The 24,794-nt window shown below is 38.3% G+C and overlaps 1 protein-coding gene across 1 annotated transcript; it reads right to left on the minus strand.

Annotated features, from left to right (window-relative positions):
* Positions 1-13,416: 13,416 nt before the first annotated feature.
* Positions 13,417-22,598, minus strand: aqp8b (aquaporin 8b; the record flags this gene model as incomplete). The annotated part of the gene is made up of 5 exons (XM_084070832.1): positions 13,417-13,527; positions 14,774-14,908; positions 17,659-17,873; positions 19,244-19,370; positions 22,336-22,598. The coding sequence occupies 5 exons, from the start codon at positions 22,596-22,598 to the stop codon at positions 13,482-13,484; spliced, it is 786 nt and encodes a 261-aa protein (XP_083926958.1). The 3' UTR covers positions 13,417-13,481.
* Positions 22,599-24,794: the final 2,196 nt, after the last annotated feature.

A 24,794-nucleotide genomic window follows, 5' to 3' on the forward strand; every position in this document is an offset into this window, starting at 1 on the left:
TGCTGGTGACGAAAAATGCTGGTGACGAAAAAATGCTGGTGACGAAAAATGACAAAAAATGCTGGTGACGAAAAATGACGAAAAATGCTGGTGACGAAAAATGACGAAAAATGCTGGTGACGAAAAATGACGAAAAATGCTGGTGACGAAAAAATGCTGGTGACGAAAAATGACGAAAAAATGCTGGTGACGAAAAATTACGAAAAATGCTGGTGACGAAAAAATGCTGGTGACGAAAAAATGCTGTTGACGAAAAATGACGAAAAATGCTGGTGACGAAAAATGCTGGTGACGAAAAAATGCTGGTGACGAAAAAATGCTGGTGACGAAAAATGCTGGTGACGAAAAATGACGAAAAATGCTGGTGACGAAAAATGACGAAAAATGCTGGTGACGAAAAAATGCTGGTGACGAAAAATGACGAAAAATGCTGGTGACGAAAAATGACGAAAAATGCTGGTGACGAAAAATGACGAAAAATGCTGGTGACGAAAAAATGCTGGTGACGAAAAATGACGAAAAATGCTCGTGACGAAAAAATGCTGGTGACGAAAAATTACAAAAAATGCTGGTGACGAAAAAATGCTGGTGACGAAAAATGACGAAAAATGCTGGTGACGAAAAATGACGAAAAATGCTGGTGACGAAAAATGCTGGTGACGAAAAAATGCTGGTGACGAAAAATGACGAAAAATGCTGGTGACGAAAAATGACGAAAAATGCTGGTGACGAAAAATGACGAAAAATGCTGGTGACGAAAAAATGCTGGTGACGAAAAATGACGAAAAATGCTGGTGACGAAAAAATGCTGGTGACGAAAAATTACGAAAAATGCTGGTGACGAAAAAATGCTGGTGACGAAAAAATGCTGGTGACGAAAAATGACGAAAAATGCTGGTGACGAAAAATGCTGGTGACGAAAAAATGCTGGTGACGAAAAAATGCTGGTGACGAAAAATGCTGGTGACGAAAAATGACGAAAAATGCTGGTGACGAAAAATGACGAAAAATGCTGGTGACGAAAAAATGCTGGTGACGAAAAATGCTGGTGACGAAAAATGACGAAAAATGCTGGTGACGAAAAATGACGAAAAATGCTGGTGACGAAAAAATGCTTGTGACGAAAAATGACGAAAAATGCTGGTGACGAAAAATGCTGGTGACGAAAAATGACAAAATGCTGGTGACGAAAAAATGCTGGTGACGAAAAATGACGAAAAATGCTGGTGACGAAAAAATGCTGGTGACGAAAAATGGCGAAAAATGCTGGTGACGAAAAAATGCTGGTGACGAAAAAATGCTGGTGACGAAAAAATGCTGGTGACGAAAAATGACGAAAAAATGCTGGTGACTAAAAAACTGCTGGTGACGAAAAATGACGAAAAATGCTGGTGACGAAAAAGTGCTGGTGACGAAAAATGACGAAAAATGCTGGTGACGAAAAAATGCTGGTGACGAAAAAATGCTGGTGACGAAAAATGACAAAAAATGCTGGTGACGAAAAAATGCTGGTGACGAAAAATGCTGGTGACGAAAAAATGATGGTGACGAAAAAATGATGGTGACGAAAAATGACTAAAAATGCTGGTGACGAAAAATGACTAAAAATGCTGGTGACGAAAAAATGCTGGTGACGAAAAATGACGAAAAATGCTCGTGACGAAAAAATGCTGGTGACGAAAAATGACGAAAAATGCTGGTGACGAAAAAATGCTGGTGACGAAAAATTACGAAAAATGCTGGTGACGAAAAAATGCTGGTGACGAAAAATGACAAAAAAAAAAATGACGAAAAATGCTGGTGACGAAAAAATGCTGGTGACGAAAAATGACAAAAAAAAAAATGACGAAAAATGCTGGTGACGAAAAATGACGAAAAATGCTGGTGACGAAAAAATGCTGGTGACGAAAAATGACGAAAAATGCTGGTGACGAAAAATGACGAAAAATGCTGGTGACGAAAAATGACGAAAAATGCTGGTGACGAAAAAATGCTGGTGACGAAAAATGACGAAAAATGCTGGTGACGAAAAATGACAAAAAATGCTGGTGACGAAAAAATGCTGGTGACGAAAAATGATGAAAAATGCTGGTGACGAAAAAATGATGGTGACGAAAAATGACGAAAAATGCTCGTGACGAAAAAATGCTGGTGACGAAAAATGACGAAAAATGCTGGTGACGAAATAATGCTGGTGACGAAAAATGACGAAAAATGCTCGTGACGAAAAAATGCTGGTGACGAAAAATGACAAAAAATGCTGGTGACGAAAAAATGCTGGTGACGAAAAATGACGAAAAATGCTGGTGACGAAAAATGACGAAAAATGCTGGTGACGAAAAATGCTGGTGACGAAAAAATGCTGGTGACGAAAAATGACAAAAAATGCTGGTGACGAAAAATGACGAAAAATGCTGGTGACGAAAAATGAAGAAAAATGCTGGTGACGAAAAATGACGAAAAATGCTGGTGACGAAAAAATGCTGGTGACGAAAAATGACGAAAAATGCTTGTGACGAAAAATGCTGGTGACGAAAAATGACGAAAAATGCTGGTGACGAAAAATGACGAAAAATGCTGGTGACGAAAAAATGCTGGTGACGAAAAATGACGAAAAATGCTGGTGACGAAAAATGACGAAAAATGCTGGTGACGAAAAATGACGAAAAATGCTGGTGACGAAAAAATGCTGGTGACGAAAAATGACGAAAAATGCTCGTGACGAAAAAATGCTGGTGACGAAAAATTACAAAAAATGCTGGTGACGAAAAAATGCTGGTGACGAAAAATGACGAAAAATGCTGGTGACGAAAAATGACGAAAAATGCTGGTGACGAAAAATGCTGGTGACGAAAAAATGCTGGTGACGAAAAATGCTGGTGACGAAAAATGACGAAAAATGCTGGTGACGAAAAATGACGAAAAATGCTGGTGACGAAAAAATGCTGGTGACGAAAAATGACGAAAAATGCTGGTGACGAAAAAATGCTGGTGACGAAAAATTACGAAAAATGCTGGTGACGAAAAAATGCTGGTGACGAAAAAATGCTGGTGACGAAAAATGACGAAAAATGCTGGTGACGAAAAATGCTGGTGACGAAAAAATGCTGGTGACGAAAAAATGCTGGTGACGAAAAATGCTGGTGACGAAAAATGACGAAAAATGCTGGTGACGAAAAATGACGAAAAATGCTGGTGACGAAAAAATGCTGGTGACGAAAAATGACGAAAAATGCTGGTGACGAAAAATGACGAAAAATGCTGGTGACGAAAAATGACGAAAAATGCTGGTGACGAAAAAATGCTGGTGACGAAAAATGACGGAAAAATGCTCGTGACGAAAAAATGCTGGTGACGAAAAATGATAAAAAATGCTGGTGACGAAAAAATGCTGGTGACGAAAAATGACGAAAAATGCTGGTGACGAAAAATGACGAAAAATGATGGTGACGAAAAAATGCTGGTGACGAAAAATGACGAAAAATGCTGGTGACGAAAAAATGCTGGTGACGAAAAATGACCAAAAATGCTCGTGACGAAAAAATGCTGGTGACGAAAAATGACCAAAAATGCTGGTGACGAAAAAATGCTGGTGACGAAAAATGACAAAAAATGCTGGTGACGAAAAAATGCTGGTGACGAAAAATGACAAAAAATGCTGGTGACGAAAAAATGCTGGTGACGAAAAATGACGAAAAATGCTGGTGACGAAAAATGCTGGTGACGAAAAAATGCTGGTGACGAAAAAATGCTGGTGACGAAAAATGACGAAAAATGCTGGTGACGAAAAATGCTGGTGACGAAAAATGACGAAAAATGCTCGTGACGAAAAAATGCTGGTGACGAAAAATGACAAAAAATGCTGGTGACGAAAAAATGCTGGTGACGAAAAATGACGAAAAATGCTGGTGACGAAAAATGACGAAAAATGCTGGTGACGAAAAAATGCTGGTGACGAAAAATGACGGAAAAATGCTGGTGACGAAAAAATGCTGGTGACGAAAAATGACAAAAAATGCTGGTGACGAAAAAATGCTGGTGACGAAAAATGACGAAAAATGCTGGTGACGAAAAATGACGAAAAATGCTGGTGACGAAAAAATGCTGGTGACGAAAAATGACGAAAAATGCTGGTGACGAAAAAATGCTGGTGACGAAAAATGACAAAAAATGCTGGTGAAGAAAAAATGCTGGTGATGAAAAATGACGAAAAATGCTGGTGACGAAAAAATGCTGGTGACGAAAAAATGCTGGTGACGAAAAATGACGAAAAATGCTGGTGACGAAAAATGACGAAAAATGCTGGTGACGAAAAAATGCTGGTGACGAAAAATGACGGAAAATGCTCGTGACGAAAATATGCTGGTGACGAAAAATGACAAAAAATGCTGGGGACGAAAAAATGCTGGTGACGAAAAATGACGAAAAATGCTGGTGACGAAAAATGACGAAAAATGCTGGTGACGAAAAAATGCTGGTGACGAAAAAATGCTGGTGACGAAAAAATGCTGGTGACGAAAAATTACGGAAAATAATGGTGACGAAAAATGCTGGTGACGAAAAAATGCTGGTGACAAAAAAATGCTGGTGACGAAAAATGACGAAAAATGCTGGTGACGAAAAATGACGAAAAATGCTGGTGACGAAAAATGACGAAAAATGCTGGTGACGAAAAAATGCTGGTGACGAAAAAATGCTGGTGACGAAAAATGACGAAAAATGCTGGTGACGAAAAATGACGAAAAATGCTGGTGACGAAAAAATGCTGGTGACGAAAAATGACGAAAAATGCTGGTGACGAAAAAATGCTGGTGACGAAAAATGACGAAAAATGCTGGTGACGAAAAATGACGAAAAATGCTGGTGACGAAAAATGACGAAAAATGCTGGTGACGAAAAAATGCTGGTGACGAAAAATGACGAAAAATGCTCGTGACGAAAAAATGCTGGTGACGAAAAATTACAAAAAATGCTGGTGACGAAAAAATGCTGGTGACGAAAAATGACGAAAAATGCTGGTGACGAAAAATGACGAAAAATGCTGGTGACGAAAAATGCTGGTGACGAAAAAATGCTGGTGACGAAAAATGCTGGTGACGAAAAATGACGAAAAATGCTGGTGACGAAAAATGACGAAAAATGCTGGTGACGAAAAAATGCTGGTGACGAAAAATGACGAAAAATGCTGGTGACGAAAAAATGCTGGTGACGAAAAATTACGAAAAATGCTGGTGACGAAAAAATGCTGGTGACGAAAAAATGCTGGTGACGAAAAATGACGAAAAATGCTGGTGACGAAAAATGCTGGTGACGAAAAAATGCTGGTGACGAAAAATGCTGGTGACGAAAAAATGCTGGTGACGAAAAATGACAAAAAATGCTGGTGACGAAAAAATGCTGGTGACGAAAAATGACGAAAAATGCTGGTGACGAAAAATGACGAAAAATGCTGGTGACGAAAAAATGCTGGTGACGAAAAATGACGAAAAATGCTGGTGACGAAAAAATGCTGGTGACGAAAAATGACAAAAAATGCTGGTGAAGAAAAAATGCTGGTGATGAAAAATGACGAAAAATGCTGGTGACGAAAAAATGCTGGTGACGAAAAAATGCTGGTGACGAAAAATGACGAAAAATGCTGGTGACGAAAAATGACGAAAAATGCTGGTGACGAAAAAATGCTGGTGACGAAAAATGACGGAAAATGCTCGTGACGAAAATATGCTGGTGACGAAAAATGACAAAAAATGCTGGGGACGAAAAAATGCTGGTGACGAAAAATGACGAAAAATGCTGGTGACGAAAAATGACGAAAAATGCTGGTGACGAAAAAATGCTGGTGACGAAAAAATGCTGGTGACGAAAAAATGCTGGTGACGAAAAATTACGGAAAATAATGGTGACGAAAAATGCTGGTGACGAAAAAATGCTGGTGACAAAAAAATGCTGGTGACGAAAAATGACGAAAAATGCTGGTGACGAAAAATGACGAAAAATGCTGGTGACGAAAAATGACGAAAAATGCTGGTGACGAAAAAATGCTGGTGACGAAAAAATGCTGGTGACGAAAAATGACGAAAAATGCTGGTGACGAAAAATGACGAAAAATGCTGGTGACGAAAAAATGCTGGTGACGAAAAATGACGAAAAATGCTGGTGACGAAAAAATGCTGGTGACGAAAAATGACGAAAAATGCTGGTGACGAAAAATGACGAAAAATGCTGGTGACGAAAAATGACGAAAAATGCTGGTGACGAAAAAATGCTGGTGACGAAAAATGACGAAAAATGCTCGTGACGAAAAAATGCTGGTGACGAAAAATTACAAAAAATGCTGGTGACGAAAAAATGCTGGTGACGAAAAATGACGAAAAATGCTGGTGACGAAAAATGACGAAAAATGCTGGTGACGAAAAATGCTGGTGACGAAAAAATGCTGGTGACGAAAAATGCTGGTGACGAAAAATGACGAAAAATGCTGGTGACGAAAAATGACGAAAAATGCTGGTGACGAAAAAATGCTGGTGACGAAAAATGACGAAAAATGCTGGTGACGAAAAAATGCTGGTGACGAAAAATTACGAAAAATGCTGGTGACGAAAAAATGCTGGTGACGAAAAAATGCTGGTGACGAAAAATGACGAAAAATGCTGGTGACGAAAAATGCTGGTGACGAAAAAATGCTGGTGACGAAAAATGCTGGTGACGAAAAATGACGAAAAATGCTGGTGACGAAAAATGACGAAAAATGCTGGTGACGAAAAAATGCTGGTGACGAAAAATGACGAAAAATGCTGGTGACGAAAAATGACGAAAAATGCTGGTGACGAAAAATGACGAAAAATGCTGGTGACGAAAAATGCTGGTGACGAAAAAATGCTGGTGACGAAAAATGCTGGTGACGAAAAATGACGAAAAATGCTGGTGACGAAAAATGACGAAAAATGCTGGTGACGAAAAAATGCTGGTGACGAAAAATGACGAAAAATGCTGGTGACGAAAAAATGCTGGTGACGAAAAATTACGAAAAATGCTGGTGACGAAAAAATGCTGGTGACGAAAAAATGCTGGTGACGAAAAATGACGAAAAATGCTGGTGACGAAAAATGCTGGTGACGAAAAAATGCTGGTGACGAAAAATGCTGGTGACGAAAAATGACGAAAAATGCTGGTGACGAAAAATGACGAAAAATGCTGGTGACGAAAAAATGCTGGTGACGAAAAATGACGAAAAATGCTGGTGACGAAAAATGACGAAAAATGCTGGTGACGAAAAATGACGAAAAATGCTGGTGACGAAAAAATGCTGGTGACGAAAAATGACGGAAAAATGCTCGTGACGAAAAAATGCTGGTGACGAAAAATGATAAAAAATGCTGGTGACGAAAAAATGCTGGTGACGAAAAATGACGAAAAATGCTGGTGACGAAAAAATGCTGGTGACGAAAAATGACGAAAAATGCTGGTGACGAAAAATGACGAAAAATGCTGGTGACGAAAAAATGCTGGTGACGAAAAATGACCAAAAATGCTCGTGACGAAAAAATGCTGGTGACGAAAAATGACAAAAAATGCTGGTGACGAAAAAATGCTGGTGACGAAAAATGACAAAAAATGCTGGTGACGAAAAAATGCTGGTGACGAAAAATGACAAAAAATGCTGGTGACGAAAAAATGCTGGTGACGAAAAATGACGAAAAATGCTGGTGACGAAAAATGCTGGTGACGAAAAAATGCTGGTGACGAAAAAATGCTGGTGACGAAAAATGACGAAAAATGCTGGTGACGAAAAATGCTGGTGACGAAAAAATGCTGGTGACGAAAAAATGCTGGTGACGAAAAATGACGAAAAATGCTGGTGACGAAAAATGCTGGTGACGAAAAATGACGAAAAATGCTCGTGACGAAAAAATGCTGGTGACGAAAAATGACAAAAAATGCTGGTGACGAAAAAATGCTGGTGACGAAAAATGACGAAAAATGCTGGTGACGAAAAATGACGAAAAATGCTGGTGACGAAAAAATGCTGGTGACGAAAAATGACGGAAAAATGCTGGTGACGAAAAAATGCTGGTGACGAAAAATGACAAAAAATGCTGGTGACGAAAAAATGCTGGTGACGAAAAATGACGAAAAATGCTGGTGACGAAAAATGACGAAAAATGCTGGTGACGAAAAAATGCTGGTGACGAAAAATGACGAAAAATGCTGGTGACGAAAAAATGCTGGTGACGAAAAATGACAAAAAATGCTGGTGAAGAAAAAATGCTGGTGATGAAAAATGACGAAAAATGCTGGTGACGAAAAAATGCTGGTGACGAAAAAATGCTGGTGACGAAAAATGACGAAAAATGCTGGTGACGAAAAATGACGAAAAATGCTGGTGACGAAAAAATGCTGGTGACGAAAAATGACGGAAAATGCTCGTGACGAAAATATGCTGGTGACGAAAAATGACAAAAAATGCTGGGGACGAAAAAATGCTGGTGACGAAAAATGACGAAAAATGCTGGTGACGAAAAATGACGAAAAATGCTGGTGACGAAAAATGCTGGTGACGAAAAAATGCTGGTGACGAAAAAATGCTGGTGACGAAAAATTACGGAAAATAATGGTGACGAAAAATGCTGGTGACGAAAAAATGCTGGTGACAAAAAAATGCTGGTGACGAAAAATGACGAAAAATGCTGGTGACGAAAAATGACGAAAAATGCTGGTGACGAAAAATGACGAAAAATGCTGGTGACGAAAAAATGCTGGTGACGAAAAAATGCTGGTGACGAAAAATGACGAAAAATGCTGGTGACGAAAAATGACGAAAAATGCTGGTGACGAAAAAATGCTGGTGACGAAAAATGACGAAAAATGCTGGTGACGAAAAAATGCTGGTGACGAAAAATGACGAAAAATGCTGGTGACGAAAAAATGCTGGTGACGAAAAATGCTTGTGACGAAAAATGACGAAAAATGCTGGTGACGAAAAATGCTGGTGACGAAAAAATAATGGTGACGAAAAATGACGAAAAATGCTGGTGACGAAAAATGACGAAAAATGCTGGTGACGAAAAAATGCTGGTGACGAAAAAATGCTGGTGACGAAAAATGACGAAAAAATGCTGGTGACGAAAAAATGCTGGTGACGAAAAATGACGAAAAATGCTGGTGACGAAAAAATGCTGGTGACGAAAAATGACGAAAAATGCTGGTGACGAAAAAATGCTGGTGACGAAAAATGACGAAAAATGCTGGTGACGAAAAAATGCTGGTGACGAAAAATGCTTGTGACGAAAAATGACGAAAAATGCTGGTGACGAAAAATGCTGGTGACGAAAAAATGCTGGTGACGAAAAATGACGAAAAATGCTGGTGACGAAAAATGACGAAAAATGCTGGTGACGAAAAAATGCTGGTGACGAAAAAATGCAGGTGACGAAAAATGACGAAAAAATGCTGGTGACGAAAAAATGCTGGTGACGAAAAATGACGAAAAATGCTGGTGACGAAAAAATGCTGGTGACGAAAAATGACGATTTTTTTTTTTTTTTCCGTTTCGGTAGTGACACTACCGAAACGAAAAAACAATTGTTCCCCCAAAAACCTGTTAGGAGTACGTTTCAGCAAATTTCAAGTGGATTGGTAGTGACTTTTTTTGTGATTTTTTTTTTCCGTTTCGGTAGTGACGAAAAAAAATTGGTGAAAAAATTGGTGACGAAAAAAAAATTGGTAGTGACGAAAAAAAAATTGTTCCCCCAAAAACGTGTTAGGAGTACGTTTCAGGCAATTTCAAGTGGATTGGTAGTGACTTTTTTTGTAATTTTTTTTCTCCCGTTTCGGTAGTGACGAAAAAAAAATTGGTGACGAAAAAAAAATTGGTAGTGACGGAAAAAAAAATGTTCCCCCAAAAACCTGTTAGGAGTACGTTTCAGGCAATTTCAAGTGGATTGGTAGTGACTTTTTTTTTCCGTTTCGGTAGTGACACTACCGAAACGAATAAAAAAAATGTTCCCCCAAAAACCTGTTAGGAGTACGTTTCAGGCAATTTCAAGTAGATTGGTAGTGACTTTTTTTGTGAATTTTTTTTTCCGTTTCGGTAGTGATGAAAAAAAAATTGGTGACGAAAAAATTGGTGACGAAAAAAAAATTGGTAGTGACGGAAAAAAAATGTTCCCCCAAAAACCTGTTAGGAGTACGTTTCAGGCAATTTCAAGTGGATTGGTAGTGACTTTTTTTTTCCGTTTCGGTAGTGACACTACCGAAACGAAAAAAAAAAATGTTCCCCCAAAAACCTGTTAGGAGTACGTTTCAGGCAATTTCAAGTAGATTGGTAGTGACTTTTTTTGTGAATTTTTTTTTCCGTTTCGGTAGTGATGAAAAAAAAATTGGTGACGAAAAAATTGGTGACGAAAAAAAAATTGGTAGTGACGGAAAAAAAAATGTTCCCCCAAAAACCTGTTAGGAGTACGTTTCAGGCAATTTCAAGTGGATTGGTCGTGACTTTTTTTGTGAATTTTTTTTTCCGTTTCGGTAGTGACGAAAAAAAACATTGGTGACGAAAAAATTGGTGACGAAAAAAAAATTGGTAGTGACGAAAAAAAATGTGTTCCCCCAAAAACCTGTGAGGAGTACGTTTCAGGCAATTTCAAGTGGATTGGTAGTGACTTTTTTTGTGATTTTTTTTTTCCGTTTCGGTAGTGACACTACCGAAACGAAAAAAAAATTGTTCCCCCAAAAACCTGTTAGGAGTACGTTTCAGGCAATTTCAAGTGGATTGGTAGTGACTTTTTTTGTGAATTTTGTTTTCCGTTTCGGTAGTGACACTACCGAAACGGAAAAAAAATTGTTCCCCAAAAACCTGTTAGGAGTACGTTTCAGGCAATTTCAAGTGGATTGGTAGTGACTTTTTTTGTGATTTTTTTTTTCCGTTTCGGTAGTGACACTACCGAAACGAAAAAATAATTGTTCCCCCAAAAACCTGTTAGGAGTACGTTTTAGACAATTTCAAGTGGATTGGTAGTGAATTTTTGTGAAAATTTTTTTCCGTTTCGGTAGTGACACTACCGAAACGAAAAATAAATCATTCCCCCAAAAACCTGTTAGGAGTACGTTTCAGCAAATTTCAAGTGGATTGGTAGTGACTTTTTTTGTGAATTTTTTTTTCCGTTTCGGTGGTGACACTACCGAAACGAAAAAAAAAATGTTCCCCCAAAAACCTGTTAGGAGTACGTTTCAGGCAATTTCAAGTGGATTGGTAGTGACTTCTTTTGTGAATTTTTTTTTCCGTTTCGGTAGTGACGGAAAAAAAATTGGTGACGAAAAAATTGGTGACGAAAAAAAAATTGGCAGTGACGAAAAAAAAATTGTTCCCCCAAAAACCTGTTAGGAGTACGTGTCAGGCAATTTCAAGTGGATTGGTAGTGACTTTTTTTGTGAATTTATTTTTCCGTTTCGGTAGTGACGAAAAAAAATTGGTGACGAAAAAATTGGTCACCCAAAAACCTGTTAGGAGTACGTTTCAGGCAATTTCAAGTGGATTGGTAGTGACTTTTTTTGTGAATTTTTTTTTCCGTTTCGGTAGTGACGGAAAAAAAATTGGTGACGAAAAAATTGGTGACGAAAAAAAAATTGGCAGTGACGAAAAAAAAATTGTTCCCCCAAAAACCTGTTAGGAGTACGTGTCAGGCAATTTCAAGTGGATTGGTAGTGACTTTTTTTGTGAATTTATTTTTCCGTTTCGGTAGTGACGAAAAAAAATTGGTGACGAAAAAATTGGTGACGAAAAAATTTTTGGTAGTGACGAAAAAAAATGTGTTCCCCCAAAAACCTGCTAGGTATGCAACCATCTTTCACATGAACAGCTTTGTCTCTGTCTATATCAGTCCAAAGCCCATTACAGTGTCAAAGACAGTACAAAGTACTACTACATCTTCAAATGTCTCCCCTGTTCATCAAGGGAGAGGCCATATAATAGTGGTTTGGCCTTAGGTGTCCCTTACCATGCGGGAGACTGGGGTTCGAATCCCAAACCGGTACATTCAGAAATTTCCTAAAAGAGCCGATCTACAATCTGCACTGTATGACATAATTCTCATACTACATTCATTATAACACAGAGATGTTATTACATCATGACTTAATACATACAGTACCAGTGTTGATTTTGACAGCAAACTTTGATTTCGTTTTAGTCATAGTCTTTTGAATAAAATTCCATTTAGTTTTTGTTATAAAGTCCCAGAGACACTTTCAGGCGCGCTCCCAAAGCGCGTGCATGAGCGCACCCCGCAGGCACAGAACGGGAGCGCGGACACACCTGTCAATCATTAGTGACTCTGTATTCACCGTGCCTGCAGAGGAGTTTGTCTCTACCGCGACGGACTCTCTCTAGTATTGTTATATACTCCTTTATACTATTATATCCTTAACCTGTGTGCGTCATTGAACAACCGTGAGTTGTGCTTTATGTTGATATATGTTTCACCACTTATTATGGCTGGCATATTCTGTTTTAGAGTAACTTTGTGCCACTGTTTGCTTGCCATGTTATCTCTGTGGAATGATGCTATTTTGGTTGATGTTTGGTTAATTATAATTTACCTACATTTACTTATAATATGCCTACATGCATAATCTATATGTATTTATGTGTTTGGACAAAGAGGGAGTTTGTAATGTGTCTCTATTTTAGCTCCATGCTTGGATGCTCTGTATTAGTGCTAATCACTTGATTACTTGTTGCCAACACCTGGCTGCAGTAGGCCTCGTTAAGGGTCCCCTTTGATGTTGCTGCTGTGTGTGTGATTACCCTGTTTAGCCTATTGACCCATTGCCTGTTTGTTTCATCATGTTTGTGACTGATGCCATGTTTAGTGCAGTATGCAGAACTGACTGTATGTACCCCTGATTTATTTCAGACCACACACACCCAATACCTGTCCTGTACCTGTGCGTATCTGTATGCTGCCCATACTATTACTAAGCCTTCAGTAAACAACTTAAACTCCCAGTTGCCTCCTCCTTTGTGTTCTGGCCGACACTCCAGAGCGAGTACTAACTTTGACCTTTACCAGCACCTATCCCTTTATTTCAGTTTTAGTCATATTTTAGTCATCTGAAACGTTTTAGTGTTTGTCTAGTTTTAGTCGACCAACATTTTTCGTCATAGTTTTAGTCGACGAAATCAACACAGCTACATACCACATTAATAGTTGTGTTTGTACCGCCAAAACCTATAACGTGAGAATACGAGTCAACTCGCATACTTGATTACCAAAAACCTCAAAAGGGAAAAGGATGGAGGTTCTCACAGTTTATTGTGTAAAAAAAACTAATCATCTCTAATACAAAAAAAAACAGAGTAGAATATATACATATACATAATATAAAAACAGGTCAAAATAAAGGGTTACATTTTTAGTAGAAAGGGTACATTTTGATATAAGTCATCTTCACGTCTCTCTCGTGTTGACGTGGTTTCCATGGTTTCATGGTTTGAGGAAGAGTCTGGTCTCTCTGTCTCCAAGGAGAAGTCTAGGAGAAAAGAGTCAAATGATAACATTCATTAATCTTCATTTATGTGTCTGTAATTCAGTGGTTACCAAACCTTTAAGCTCGACACCCAAAAGAGATATTTGATGTTTGAAATCTCCCAAATGAAATGGTGTAAACTCAAGTACTGTAGTTAAGTACAATTTTGAGGTATTTGTACTTTGCTAGAGTATATCCAATTTCCAATACTCTTACTTCTACTCCACCACATCTCGGATCCACAAATATTGTACTTTTACTCCACTACAATTATTTGAAAACTTTAGTTGCATTATTATTACAAAACATACATTAACCACTTCAGCCCTATATACATTTCGTCCATTTGAAAATAGCCGATCTACAAGCTCACAATGCGTCGCGACGCAACGTATTGTGAGCTTGTAGATCTGCTATTTTCAAAGATTTTTATACATTTGAAAACTTGTGAAATGGGACATTCTGCATATGAAGTACCTTTCTACTTTTGGTACTTTAAGTCCATTTTGATACCAATACTTTTGTACTTTTTTTTTTAAATTCCGGACTTTTACTTGTAACAGAGTACTTCTACATTGCAGTATTGATACTTTTACTTAAAGTTGTACTAGGTAACTTTTTCAAAAAAACTAAAGTTAGATTTTATATCTTTTGTGAGTGGCAAATGTTTCACAACACCCACTCCATGAATTTCACCCCCGAAAGCCTTTTATAAACTATTTTCTATTGAAACGGTGGCGGGGATGTCATTCCCGCGAAAATGACGTCATCCGGCCAGAAAACAGAAACGGAAATGCCCCGGTTTCCTGTTTGGCCAGGAACTACCTCACCGGTTTCCTGTTTGGCCAGGAACTGCCGCGCTATTAACAAAAAGGAATCTCACGCTGTTTTTAAGACATTATAGCATTTGAAGATGGAAAAACAACAGCAAAATAACACACAGCTCATGGTAACTAATGCTCCACTGGCTATAAGAGAAATGATCCGCAGATAGTATAAAACAATTAAAAGAATGCTTTTTGAAACGCTTCCGCCTTCCGGTGAAAACAAATGGAATTCTGGGTAATGCAGAAATCCACTACAGGCCTGCATTGACGGTAGTGACCAGCAGAGGTTGCTAAAAATCGTTATTTGTGGACCTGCATTATTTGTGGACCTGCATTGTATTACTTTAAGTAAACAATGGGATTATACTTTTTCCACCACTGCCCAGTGGCAGGTCCAGTAGTTTAGTGTGTTGTAAACCTACCGAACCAGTCCAGCTGCCACCAGACCCCCTCCGATGGGGCCCACCCAGTACACCCAGTGGTAGGTCCAGTAGTTAGAGAGCAGCGCCGGGCCGAAGGCTCTGGCCGGGTTCAGACACGTACCAGACACGTCCCCGCTAGGATAGATAAACAAGACAAGCTGACTGTATATTTTCTGTTTGTGACATAACGGTGTTGAGAGAGGTGGAAGAACTACACAGATTTATTTACTTCACCCATTGAGACCTGGAACGCATTATTTTACACTTTGGCTATTCAAAAATAGCAGATATACAAGCTCGTAGCGCGGCACCGAGTGCCGCGCTACGAGCTTGTAGATCTGCTATTTTTGAAACATTGTGAAAATGTGTGCAAATCTTTGAATATATATTGTCTAAAGCGAACATTTTTAACTCTATTCTTTGCTTCTGGGGGGTCCCTGGAACTAAACATTTTGAGATGGGGGTCGGCGGCCAAATACATATCGTTTTGGGGGTTCTTGAGATGAAAACGTTTGAGCACCACTGATATAGAAACATACGTTTTTTTCAGAAAACTGTTGGGATTTAGAACACGTTTGTAGAATCGGCTTCAGGTCTTAATGGGTTAACCCATTTTGGGCGGGAACCCCTATTTGAAACTATACCTTTCAGGACTGGAACCCCTTTTGGGGTTCCTGTCGCTATGTATGTGTTGCTATGTACAGTATATAGCAACATACATTTGTTGTAATTTTTTTACAAATATTTGAAGTTTTTCTGAAAACTAAGATCAGGATTTAGAAGGCGTTTTTAGAATCGGCCTCAGGTCTAAATTGTCTAAGTAAAATACCAGTATCATTTTTTTTTTTAAAGAAGCAACACCAGTATCAATACCATCATATAATAAAACTCTGCTGCAAATAAAAGGCCTGTGTTCAAAATATGACCTGAGTAAAAGTACAAAAGCAGCCATCAAAATATACTTACATTGAGAAAATAAAATAATGTAAAAAAAAATTAACTTTAAAAAGTTTTGTCTTGCTGTTCTACAATTTCACAACACGTTGCACTTATAGATCAGCTATTTTTGAATAGCCAAAGTATAAAATAGGGTATATCAAATGACGAGCATAGGTTTGATAAAGCTGTCAAATAATTTTGGGTGGAGTAAACAGTACAATATTTAGCTCTGGGAGGTGGTGGAGAAAAACGGCAAATATTCAAGCAAAGTAAATGTACCTCAAAATTGTACTATAAGCACATTACTTGGGTAAATGTACTTAGTTACTGTCCAGTACTATAGTGGTGTTTGCATTGTGATAAGCTCTCTGTATAGTTGTGTGGGAAAGGTGCACATAATTATGTTCATATAGGAATTCTAAAACAAGGCCAGGGCACCATAATAACTATGACACTTATCTTATCACACATTTCCATCTTATCTTCATGTCTGGAGTCATTTGTGACTCGAGCAAACATGACATCCTGCACTGTGACATACAGATCTATGATTGTGAGATCAGGTGCATGATATATATATACAGTACACACACATACAAGGCTTTCTCACAGAGCAACAGCAATAGACATTCAATATTCTCTCACCATCTTTAACCCATTAAGGCCTGAAGCCGATTCTACATGTCTCCTAAATCTCAACAGTTTTCTGAAAAACGTATGTTTCTATATCAGTGGTGCTCAAACTTTTTCATGTCAAGGACCCCCAAAATGATATGTATTTGGCCACGGACCCCCATCTCAAAATATATTGTTCCAGGGACCCCCAGAAGCAAAGATTTTAGTTAAAAATGGTCGCTTTAAAAATATATATATTCAAAGATTTGCACACATTTTCTCGATGTTTCAAAAATAGCAGATATACAGGCTCATAGCGCGGCACTCGGTGCCGCGGTATGAGCTTGTATATCTGCTATTTTTGAATAACCAAAGTATAAAATAATGCTTTTTAGCTCAAATCAAAAAATGACACAGATCCTTTGTCGACCCATTGAGGGTTCTCCATTGAGAAAGTAAAGCCAGGGAAAGCATAATAATCAAACATTAATCATATCACAGTATATTTGGAAAACGGAAGTTACTGATTATTTGAAAAAGTTTCTGATAGCACAAAAAAAAAAAACTTTCGATGGATTGTAGCTAAATTAAGCCCTCAATTGACAAAAACTATAAAGGTTTAATTACAAAACATGCATACTGTGTAAGTCATTATGAGGCTTCTTCTGGTCACAATTAATCACTGTTTCAGATTAAGCCACAGGCTCTGTAGTGAGCTAGCCAAAGTTAAGTGTTGTTTTTCTATTATAAATATATATATAAATATTTTTTACTATTACTAATGCTGCTACAATGTCTGAGGAGGACCAAAAATACCAGGTGTCTGTACGCAGTGGTGGAAAAAGTACTCAAATGTTTTACTTAAGTAAAAGTATCAATACTGCAACGTAGAAGTACTCTGTTACAAGTAAAAGTCCGGAATTCAAAAGTTACTTGAGTAAAAGTACAAGAGTATTGGTATCAAAATGTACGTAAAGTACAAAAAAAGCATGGGGAATTTGAAAATAGCAGATCTACAAGCTCACAACGTGTCGCGGGTTGTGAGCTTGCAGATCTGCTATTTTCAAATAGCCCATGTCTGGCATGGTTGGTTAATGGTTAATGTATATTTTATAACGTAATAATTTATATCTGCAAAGTAACTAGTAACTAAATATTTCAAATAATTGCAGTGGAGTAAAAGTACAATATTTGCCTCTGAGATGTAGTGGAGTAGAAGCACGAGTATAGAAAATTGGTAAATACTCCCGTAAAGTACAGTACTTAAGTAAATGTACTTAGTTACTTTCCACCACTGATTATTATTATCATTAAGATGAGTTATTATTCACCCTGCCAGGACGTTGATGATGACGGTGCAGCCCACCATGAAGGGCACCAGGGGGCTGCTGCTCTTGGCGTTCACGGCCCCCAGCAGCACCACCATGGTGACCAGGCACGTCATGGCCACCTCCCCGAACAGGGCGCCGCTCAGCTGGCTCTCAGCCTTCAGCAGGGTGAAGGCGGCGCCCTGGGCCGCGGCGTAGTGCTCCGTGCTGGTCATCGCCTGCATGCCGACATAAAGGTCACAGCTGTGTTGATTTTGACAGCAAATTTTGATCCAGTTTTAGTCATAGTCTTATGAATAAAATTCCATTTAGTTTTAGTCATATTTTAGTCATCTGAAATGTTTTAGTTTTAGTCGACTAAACATCATAAGATTATAGTCGACTAAATCTACAGTTGATTTAGTCGACTAAAATGTATGTTGGCGGTGCCTTGATGGCGTAGTAATGGCTGATTTTACACTTGGTTGCATGCTGAAAATAGCAGATCTACAAGCTCACAACGTGTCGCAGCGCGACACGTTGTGAGCTTGTAGATCTGCTATTTTCAGAGTGCAACACCTGAGCGCAAACAAACATAAAATGACTTGTCTTTTAGTTCTACTGGATCTCTTCTCCACTAGATCCCTCACTAACAATTTAGTCTAGTTTGTATTTGTTGTAAAAGTTGCCACTATATTTAGTCTTAGTTTATGTTTAGTTTTCGTCAGTGAAAAAATGTAGTCGACGTTTTTTCGTCATAGTTTTAGTCGACGAAATCGTCATGGGTCACAACATACAGTCAAATCCTCACACCAAGTGTTGCTTTTAAACCCATTCATTCATCATTTCCATAATTCCCTTCCCGATCACCTGAGATTTCCACACTCACTCCAGAGGTCCACATTGCATCATATACTGTCGGGCCATTCTATGTCACACAAAAATAGCAAAAATAGCAGATCTACAAGCTCAAAACGTGTCGCAGTGCGACGCGTTTTGAGCTTGTAGATCTGCTATTTTTGAATTGGAATCCTGAATTTGTTTTTGCTATTTTTTAATCGGAATTCTGAAAAGAAGCATTTTATTATTTTCATTTCAAATGCATTTAGTTATCCTTATGTTAACTTTATGAACTTAAATACTAAGCATAGCCTATGCTACACATTGGACATAAAAAAGATTTTGTATACTAGTCATGAAGCTACTAATGTAGACTGAAGTAATTAAAGCGGGTCATGTTCGGAATTGTAACAGCTGAAATTAATAATATGTCAGTATTCTGATATTAACTGATATTATTTTTGAAAAATATTGAAGATGTGTGCAAATCTTTCAATATATATATATTTTAAAAATAACGTTTTTAACTCTTTGCTTCCGGGGGGTCCCTGGCACAAAACATTTTCAGATGGGGGTCCGCGGCCAAATTTATATCAATTTAGTGGTCCTTGGCATGAAAAAGGTTGAAAACCACTGCTCTATAGAGATGAGATCACTTCACTCATGGTAGATAAAGACAAAGTCCAGATAATACCACAAAAACTTCTGGATTTTAGATTGAGAAACCTTTTGATAAGTAACTTATATACAGAGAAGGACACTCACTCACCTTTGCCATGGCTGCTCCGATCACCCCTCCCCCCACCTGAGAGGCCAGGTACGGGACCACCATCTTCAACTCCATGCCCCCGCACAGGTAGATGGCCAGGGTGAAGGGGGGGTTGAAATGAGCACCGCTGTATGGGGGGGGGGGAGAACAAAATGAGTTTCAAGGGCAGTGGTGGAAAAAAGTACTCAAATGTTTTACTTAAGTAAAAGTATCAATCCTACATGTACTTGAGTAAAAGTACAAAAGTATTGTAATCAAAATGGACTTAAATTACCAAAAGTAGAAAGTACTCTTTATGCTAATTGAAAATAGCAGATCTACAAGCTCTGCTATTTTCAAATGGCCGAAATGTATATAGGGGCTGAAGTGGTTAAAGGAGGAGTTCACCCAAAAAAAAGACTTATTTTCTATCAATTGCACACCCCATGAAGCCTTGAATTCATGGATTAATTTTTGTTTTTGTGGCATTCCTAAGCCAAGAATTTGATGACCGTGTGTATTTCCGGTAGGAGACACAAAGAATCTACTTTGTGTCTCCTACCGGATACATTAGCCGGTAGGAGACGGGTATCAAATTACTGGCTAGGAATGCAACAAAAACAAAAAATATTCCATGGATTCAAGGCTTCATGGGGTGTGCAATTGATAGAAAATAAGTCATTTTTTGGGTGAACTACTCCTTTAATGTTTTGTAATAATAATCGAAATCCCCAGAGTAACTAGTAACAAAAAAACAAGCAAAAAAATATGTAGTGGAGTAGAAGTAAGAGTACATACTCCAGTAAAGTACAAAAAACACCACTGTTCAAGGGTTAGACGTTTTATGAACTGTTGTTTTTACACACATGCTCTCCTATCAGTCAGGAGTGTGACTTCAATGGCAGCAATCAGTTCAAGATTAGATTAGGCTTGTTCATCCTTAATAACTGTGTTTAAACAGTGGTTGTCAAAGTGGGGTCCCCCTGGGGACACCCAAGGGGGTCCTTGAGAGGGTTCTAGGGGTTCCCCATGTAGCTAAATTAGTTAATATTGCATTAAAATAAATCATTTTGACCTCTTTAACCTCTGTGTACATCGGCTATTTGAAATTAGCCTGCTATTTAAAACAAAGTGATGTTACTGGCACAATATATGTTCAGACGGGGGGTCTGTCCGCAGCCAAATACTGTACGTGTTAATTTCGGGGTCTGTCTGCAGTCAAATACGTGTTCATTTGGGGGTTCCTTGACACGGAAAAGTTTGAGAACCTACCACTGTTGTTAGACTACCAGAGGGCAGCTTTATAAATGCAATATTGTCAATGTCTTGTTTAAAAAAATAAAAAGAATCTATGGAGAGCTGTATTATTTAATGGCTGAATGTTAAAATTGTTCTCCAATAAAAAGACCTGGAACGCATCTGTGTCACTTTAGATGTCTTCGGCTATTCAAAAATAGCAGATCTACAAGCTCATAGCGCGGCACCGAGTGCCGCACTATGAGCTTGTAGATCTGCTATTTTTGAAAAATCTTGGGGGAAAAAAATTCTCAAGTCTCAAAATGTCAAACATGTTGTGATGAGATGCACAGTAGCATGAGAGAAAGGGTGATAAAATCAAATGTCAGAAAACGGAGAATGTTTTTTTCTTTTTACAATGTCTCCTCTCATTACCTTATCTGTACGAGCAACATTTTAACTATCCATGGACGTCACACACATGCAAGGCACGTTTATTTGTGGAGCATATTTCACACACTAAGGCATTTCAAAGTGCTTTACAAAAAGCATAAAAAATACATTTAAAGGTAGGGTAAGTGATATTGTTTGGTTAAAACAAAAGGTTTTTGTTAAAAGGTGAAAGCTTGTGTGATAGCAATCATTGCTATATATAGTGTTTGTTCTCTAACAGGGGTCCCCCATCTCTCCAGCTCTTTAATAAACAGAAAATACATTTTCAGGTGGGTTGCCAATTTGAGCCAATCAAGAGAGAGTATCCATTTGTCTGCTGTTTCATCACATCCAATTTCACTTGTTTAATCTGTATCCTGTGCTAAATTCTCTATCCTGATTGGGTAAAAATTCATTTTCTGCTTAATAAAGAGCTGGAGAGACATGGAGACTCCTGTTACTGAACAAACACTCTATAGCAATGATTACTCTCACAATATCAAGCAATTTGACATTTATTCTAATAAACCAATATCACTTACTCTACCTCTAAAGACGAAAAAAAAAGAAAATAATGGATTATTAGAGCAATAAAATAAAACATAAACCACTATAAAGAACTATTTTTGTTTTATTGATGTAATAATGTGTTATGTATTTAACTGCTTAAACCCCATACTTAATTGACCATGCAGGTCCACTCATGTTCCCCTTATGCTCCAAAATATCTTCACCCAAAAAAAAGCTCAAATGCGTCACAACGTGACACATTTGAGCTTGTAGATCTGCTATGTTCACCCCCACCATAGGGCTCAAGTGGGTTAACCCATTAATACAGGGAACGCAACTGTGTAATCACTTAAACCATTATTTTATACTTTGGCTATTCAAAAATAGCAGATACACAAGCTCATAGTGCCACGCTATGAGCTTGTAGATCTGCTATTTGTGAAAAAAATCGTGAAAATGTTTGCAAATCTTTGAATATAGCCTATATTCTTTTTTAAAGCAAACATTTTTTAACTAAAATCTTTGCTTCTGGGGGGTGGAACAAAATATTTTGAAATGGGCAGGGGTCAAAATACATATAAGATATAGACGTCTATATTATAGACGTCATTTCAACGGCTATAATATAGACGACGGTCTATATATAGACGCTTTAAAAACAGCTAATCAACGTGGTATGAAATATTACGGGACATTTCATCTAGGAAGAATAGATGTTGAAAAAAAAAACACTTTTAGACTAGTTGTAACCCGGTTTTAGCCTAGCCGACATATTTTAGAAGTCTAATAGCCCTAAAAAGGCTCAGTGGGCTTAATTAAGATAACGACTGATGCTCGATTTGTTCCCAAAAAACTTTTTCTCACTTTGCACACATTTATAGGGATAAGGGAAACGCAGGAAGAAGAAGAAAAAGAAAGAGTTTTTTTTCCCTCACCTGATCTCCGCCATGCAGGCCACCATGACGGCCACGGCCAGGCCGTGCACCAGGGCCGGCTGCAGGCGGCCGGTCGTCTCCACGTTCTCGATGACCGACACGCAGCCGATGAACACGAAGAACGTGGTGCCCACCAGCTCCGCCAGGCAGGGCTGGAACATGCGCTCGAACCTGTTGGGAGGGCTGGCCGGAGGTGATGACCTCTTGTTGGAGTCCATCAGAGAGGAGCCCATGTCCCCCAGCTCCATCTTCTCGTCGGCCATATTGGTATTCTGTTTGGTTTATTGTCACATCACAGGTTTACAAAGTTCAAAAATGTCCAATATTTTTACTTCTACTCCACTACATCTCAGAGGCAAATATTGTACTTTTACTCCACTGCTATTATTTGAAAACTTTAGTTACTAGTTACTTTATTAGATTTAGATTATTATCGCAAATCATACATTAACCACTTTCTGCCCTATATACATTTCGGCCATTTGAAAATAGCCGATCTACAAGCTCACAATACAAGCTCAGTCGATGCGACGCATTGTGAGCTTGTAGATCTGCTATTTTCAAAAGAGTTTTACAAATTTCATACATTTGAAAACTTGTGGAATGGGACATTCCGCATAATGAGTACTTTCTACTTTTGGTACTTTAAGTACATTTTGATACCAATACTTTTGTACTATTACTCAGTAAATTTTGAATTCCTGACTTTTACTTGTGACAGAGTAATTCTATAATACAGTATTGATACTTTTACTTAAGTAAATTATTTTTTTTAAACTTTTTCTACCACTGGTTATTTCCATAGAAAGAAGAAGGGGAGGAAGAAGAGGGGGGGGGGGTGCAAGTGGGAAGGGAGATGAAACAAAAGAACAAAATAGCCAAACAACAAGTTATCTACATATTTACACTAGTACCTGAGATAAGATATGAAAAAGGTGCGTGAGCATAGCAGCAATGTATACTGTAGCATGATATACTTATGGAAGTTAGTTAAGGTGCTTAAAAATACATTTAAAAAAGCACAACAAAAGACAGAAGTCAGTGCGTTATACATGGCATTAAGGTGCAAAATGTCAGTGCGTGTCGACCGCATAATCCACATAAGGTGGACTGACCCTGGTATAATCTGCAATTAAGTTCCATGAGGAAGAGCAAAGAAAAAGAGGGGGAGAAAAAAGAAAGTCACTTGTACCTGGTGTAATCCACTAGGTGGGTCCAAGGAAGAGAGAGATCTGCTTGTATTCTGTTGGTTTAGACTGAGAGAGAGAGGTCTGGTTGAATGAGAGGTCTGGTTGAGAGAGAGGTCTTAGAGCGAGAGAGAGAGAGAGAGAGAGAGAGATATCTGGTTGTTGTTGGAGCAGTGAGGATGGAGCTCTCAGTGACTCTGTCCTGAGCGGTGCATCCAGATATCTGCACGCTTGTGCCTACTAATGGTTTGAACTTTGGTTCAAGCCATTGAACCAAACCTCTGGAGGAGGCAGGGCCATTATAGTAGATGTTGCACTCAATCGGTGGCGTAAAGTAACTAAGTACATTTACTCAAGTACTGTGCTTAAGTACAATTTTGAGGTACTTTCACTTTGCTGGAGTATTTCCAATTGTCTATATTTTCATTCTACTCCACTACATCTCAGAGGCAAATATTGTACTTTTACGCCACTACAATTATTTGAAAACTTTAGTTACTAGTTACAACGCGCCGCAATGCGATGCGTTGTGAGCTTGTAGGTCTGCTATTTTCCTAGATTTTAGTACTTTTACTTCTGCATTGCAGTATTGATGCTCTTACTTGAGTAAAACATTTGAGTACTTTTTCTGCTACTGCACCCAATGACTGACCTGCTGTGAACCTTCTAGCCTCTCTCTCTCTCTCTCTCTCTATCTCTATCTCTCTCTCATTAATCTAAGCTAGTTGGACCATCATCACATGATAATCAGGGAAATAACTTCTGCTGACAGGCTGAGATAAAACAGTTTAAATATATGCTAGCGTTGTTGAAACTTAATAATTTACATGGAAGTTAGATAACTATGTTTTTGAAGGAAAAAAAAGGCACTTTTCCAGCACGGCAATAAGGCTGAAGTGGGGTTTTATCAGTGCAAGGTTCTCTGTAATAAAACTCAATGATACGGCAGTTCATGGATGTTTTGGGGGAAATGGGTCAAATACAACTACTGTAGGTTTGGAGAATTCCTGCTTAGATCAATATGAACGCTGTTATGACAGTAAAATGGCATTTTGGAAGGATCATTAAGGCAAGGTTTATTTGTAGCCTATAGCACATTTCCAAGGCAATTATCAAGTAGGCTGTCGAGTCTCCTGATGTGAGGTAACAGGCCCAATTACACGGGTGAATTTTTCTTTGTATAATTATAATTCTGAAATCTGCCATGTATGACGCTTATGGGTGTTTTAGTTATTTGTCTGAATTGTCATGTCCGTTCACTGTCTATGATCA

This window comes from Gymnoscopelus microlampas, assembly GCF_963454915.1.
Source record: "Gymnoscopelus microlampas genome assembly, chromosome: 11".
NCBI lineage: Eukaryota > Metazoa > Chordata > Actinopteri > Myctophiformes > Myctophidae > Gymnoscopelus > Gymnoscopelus microlampas.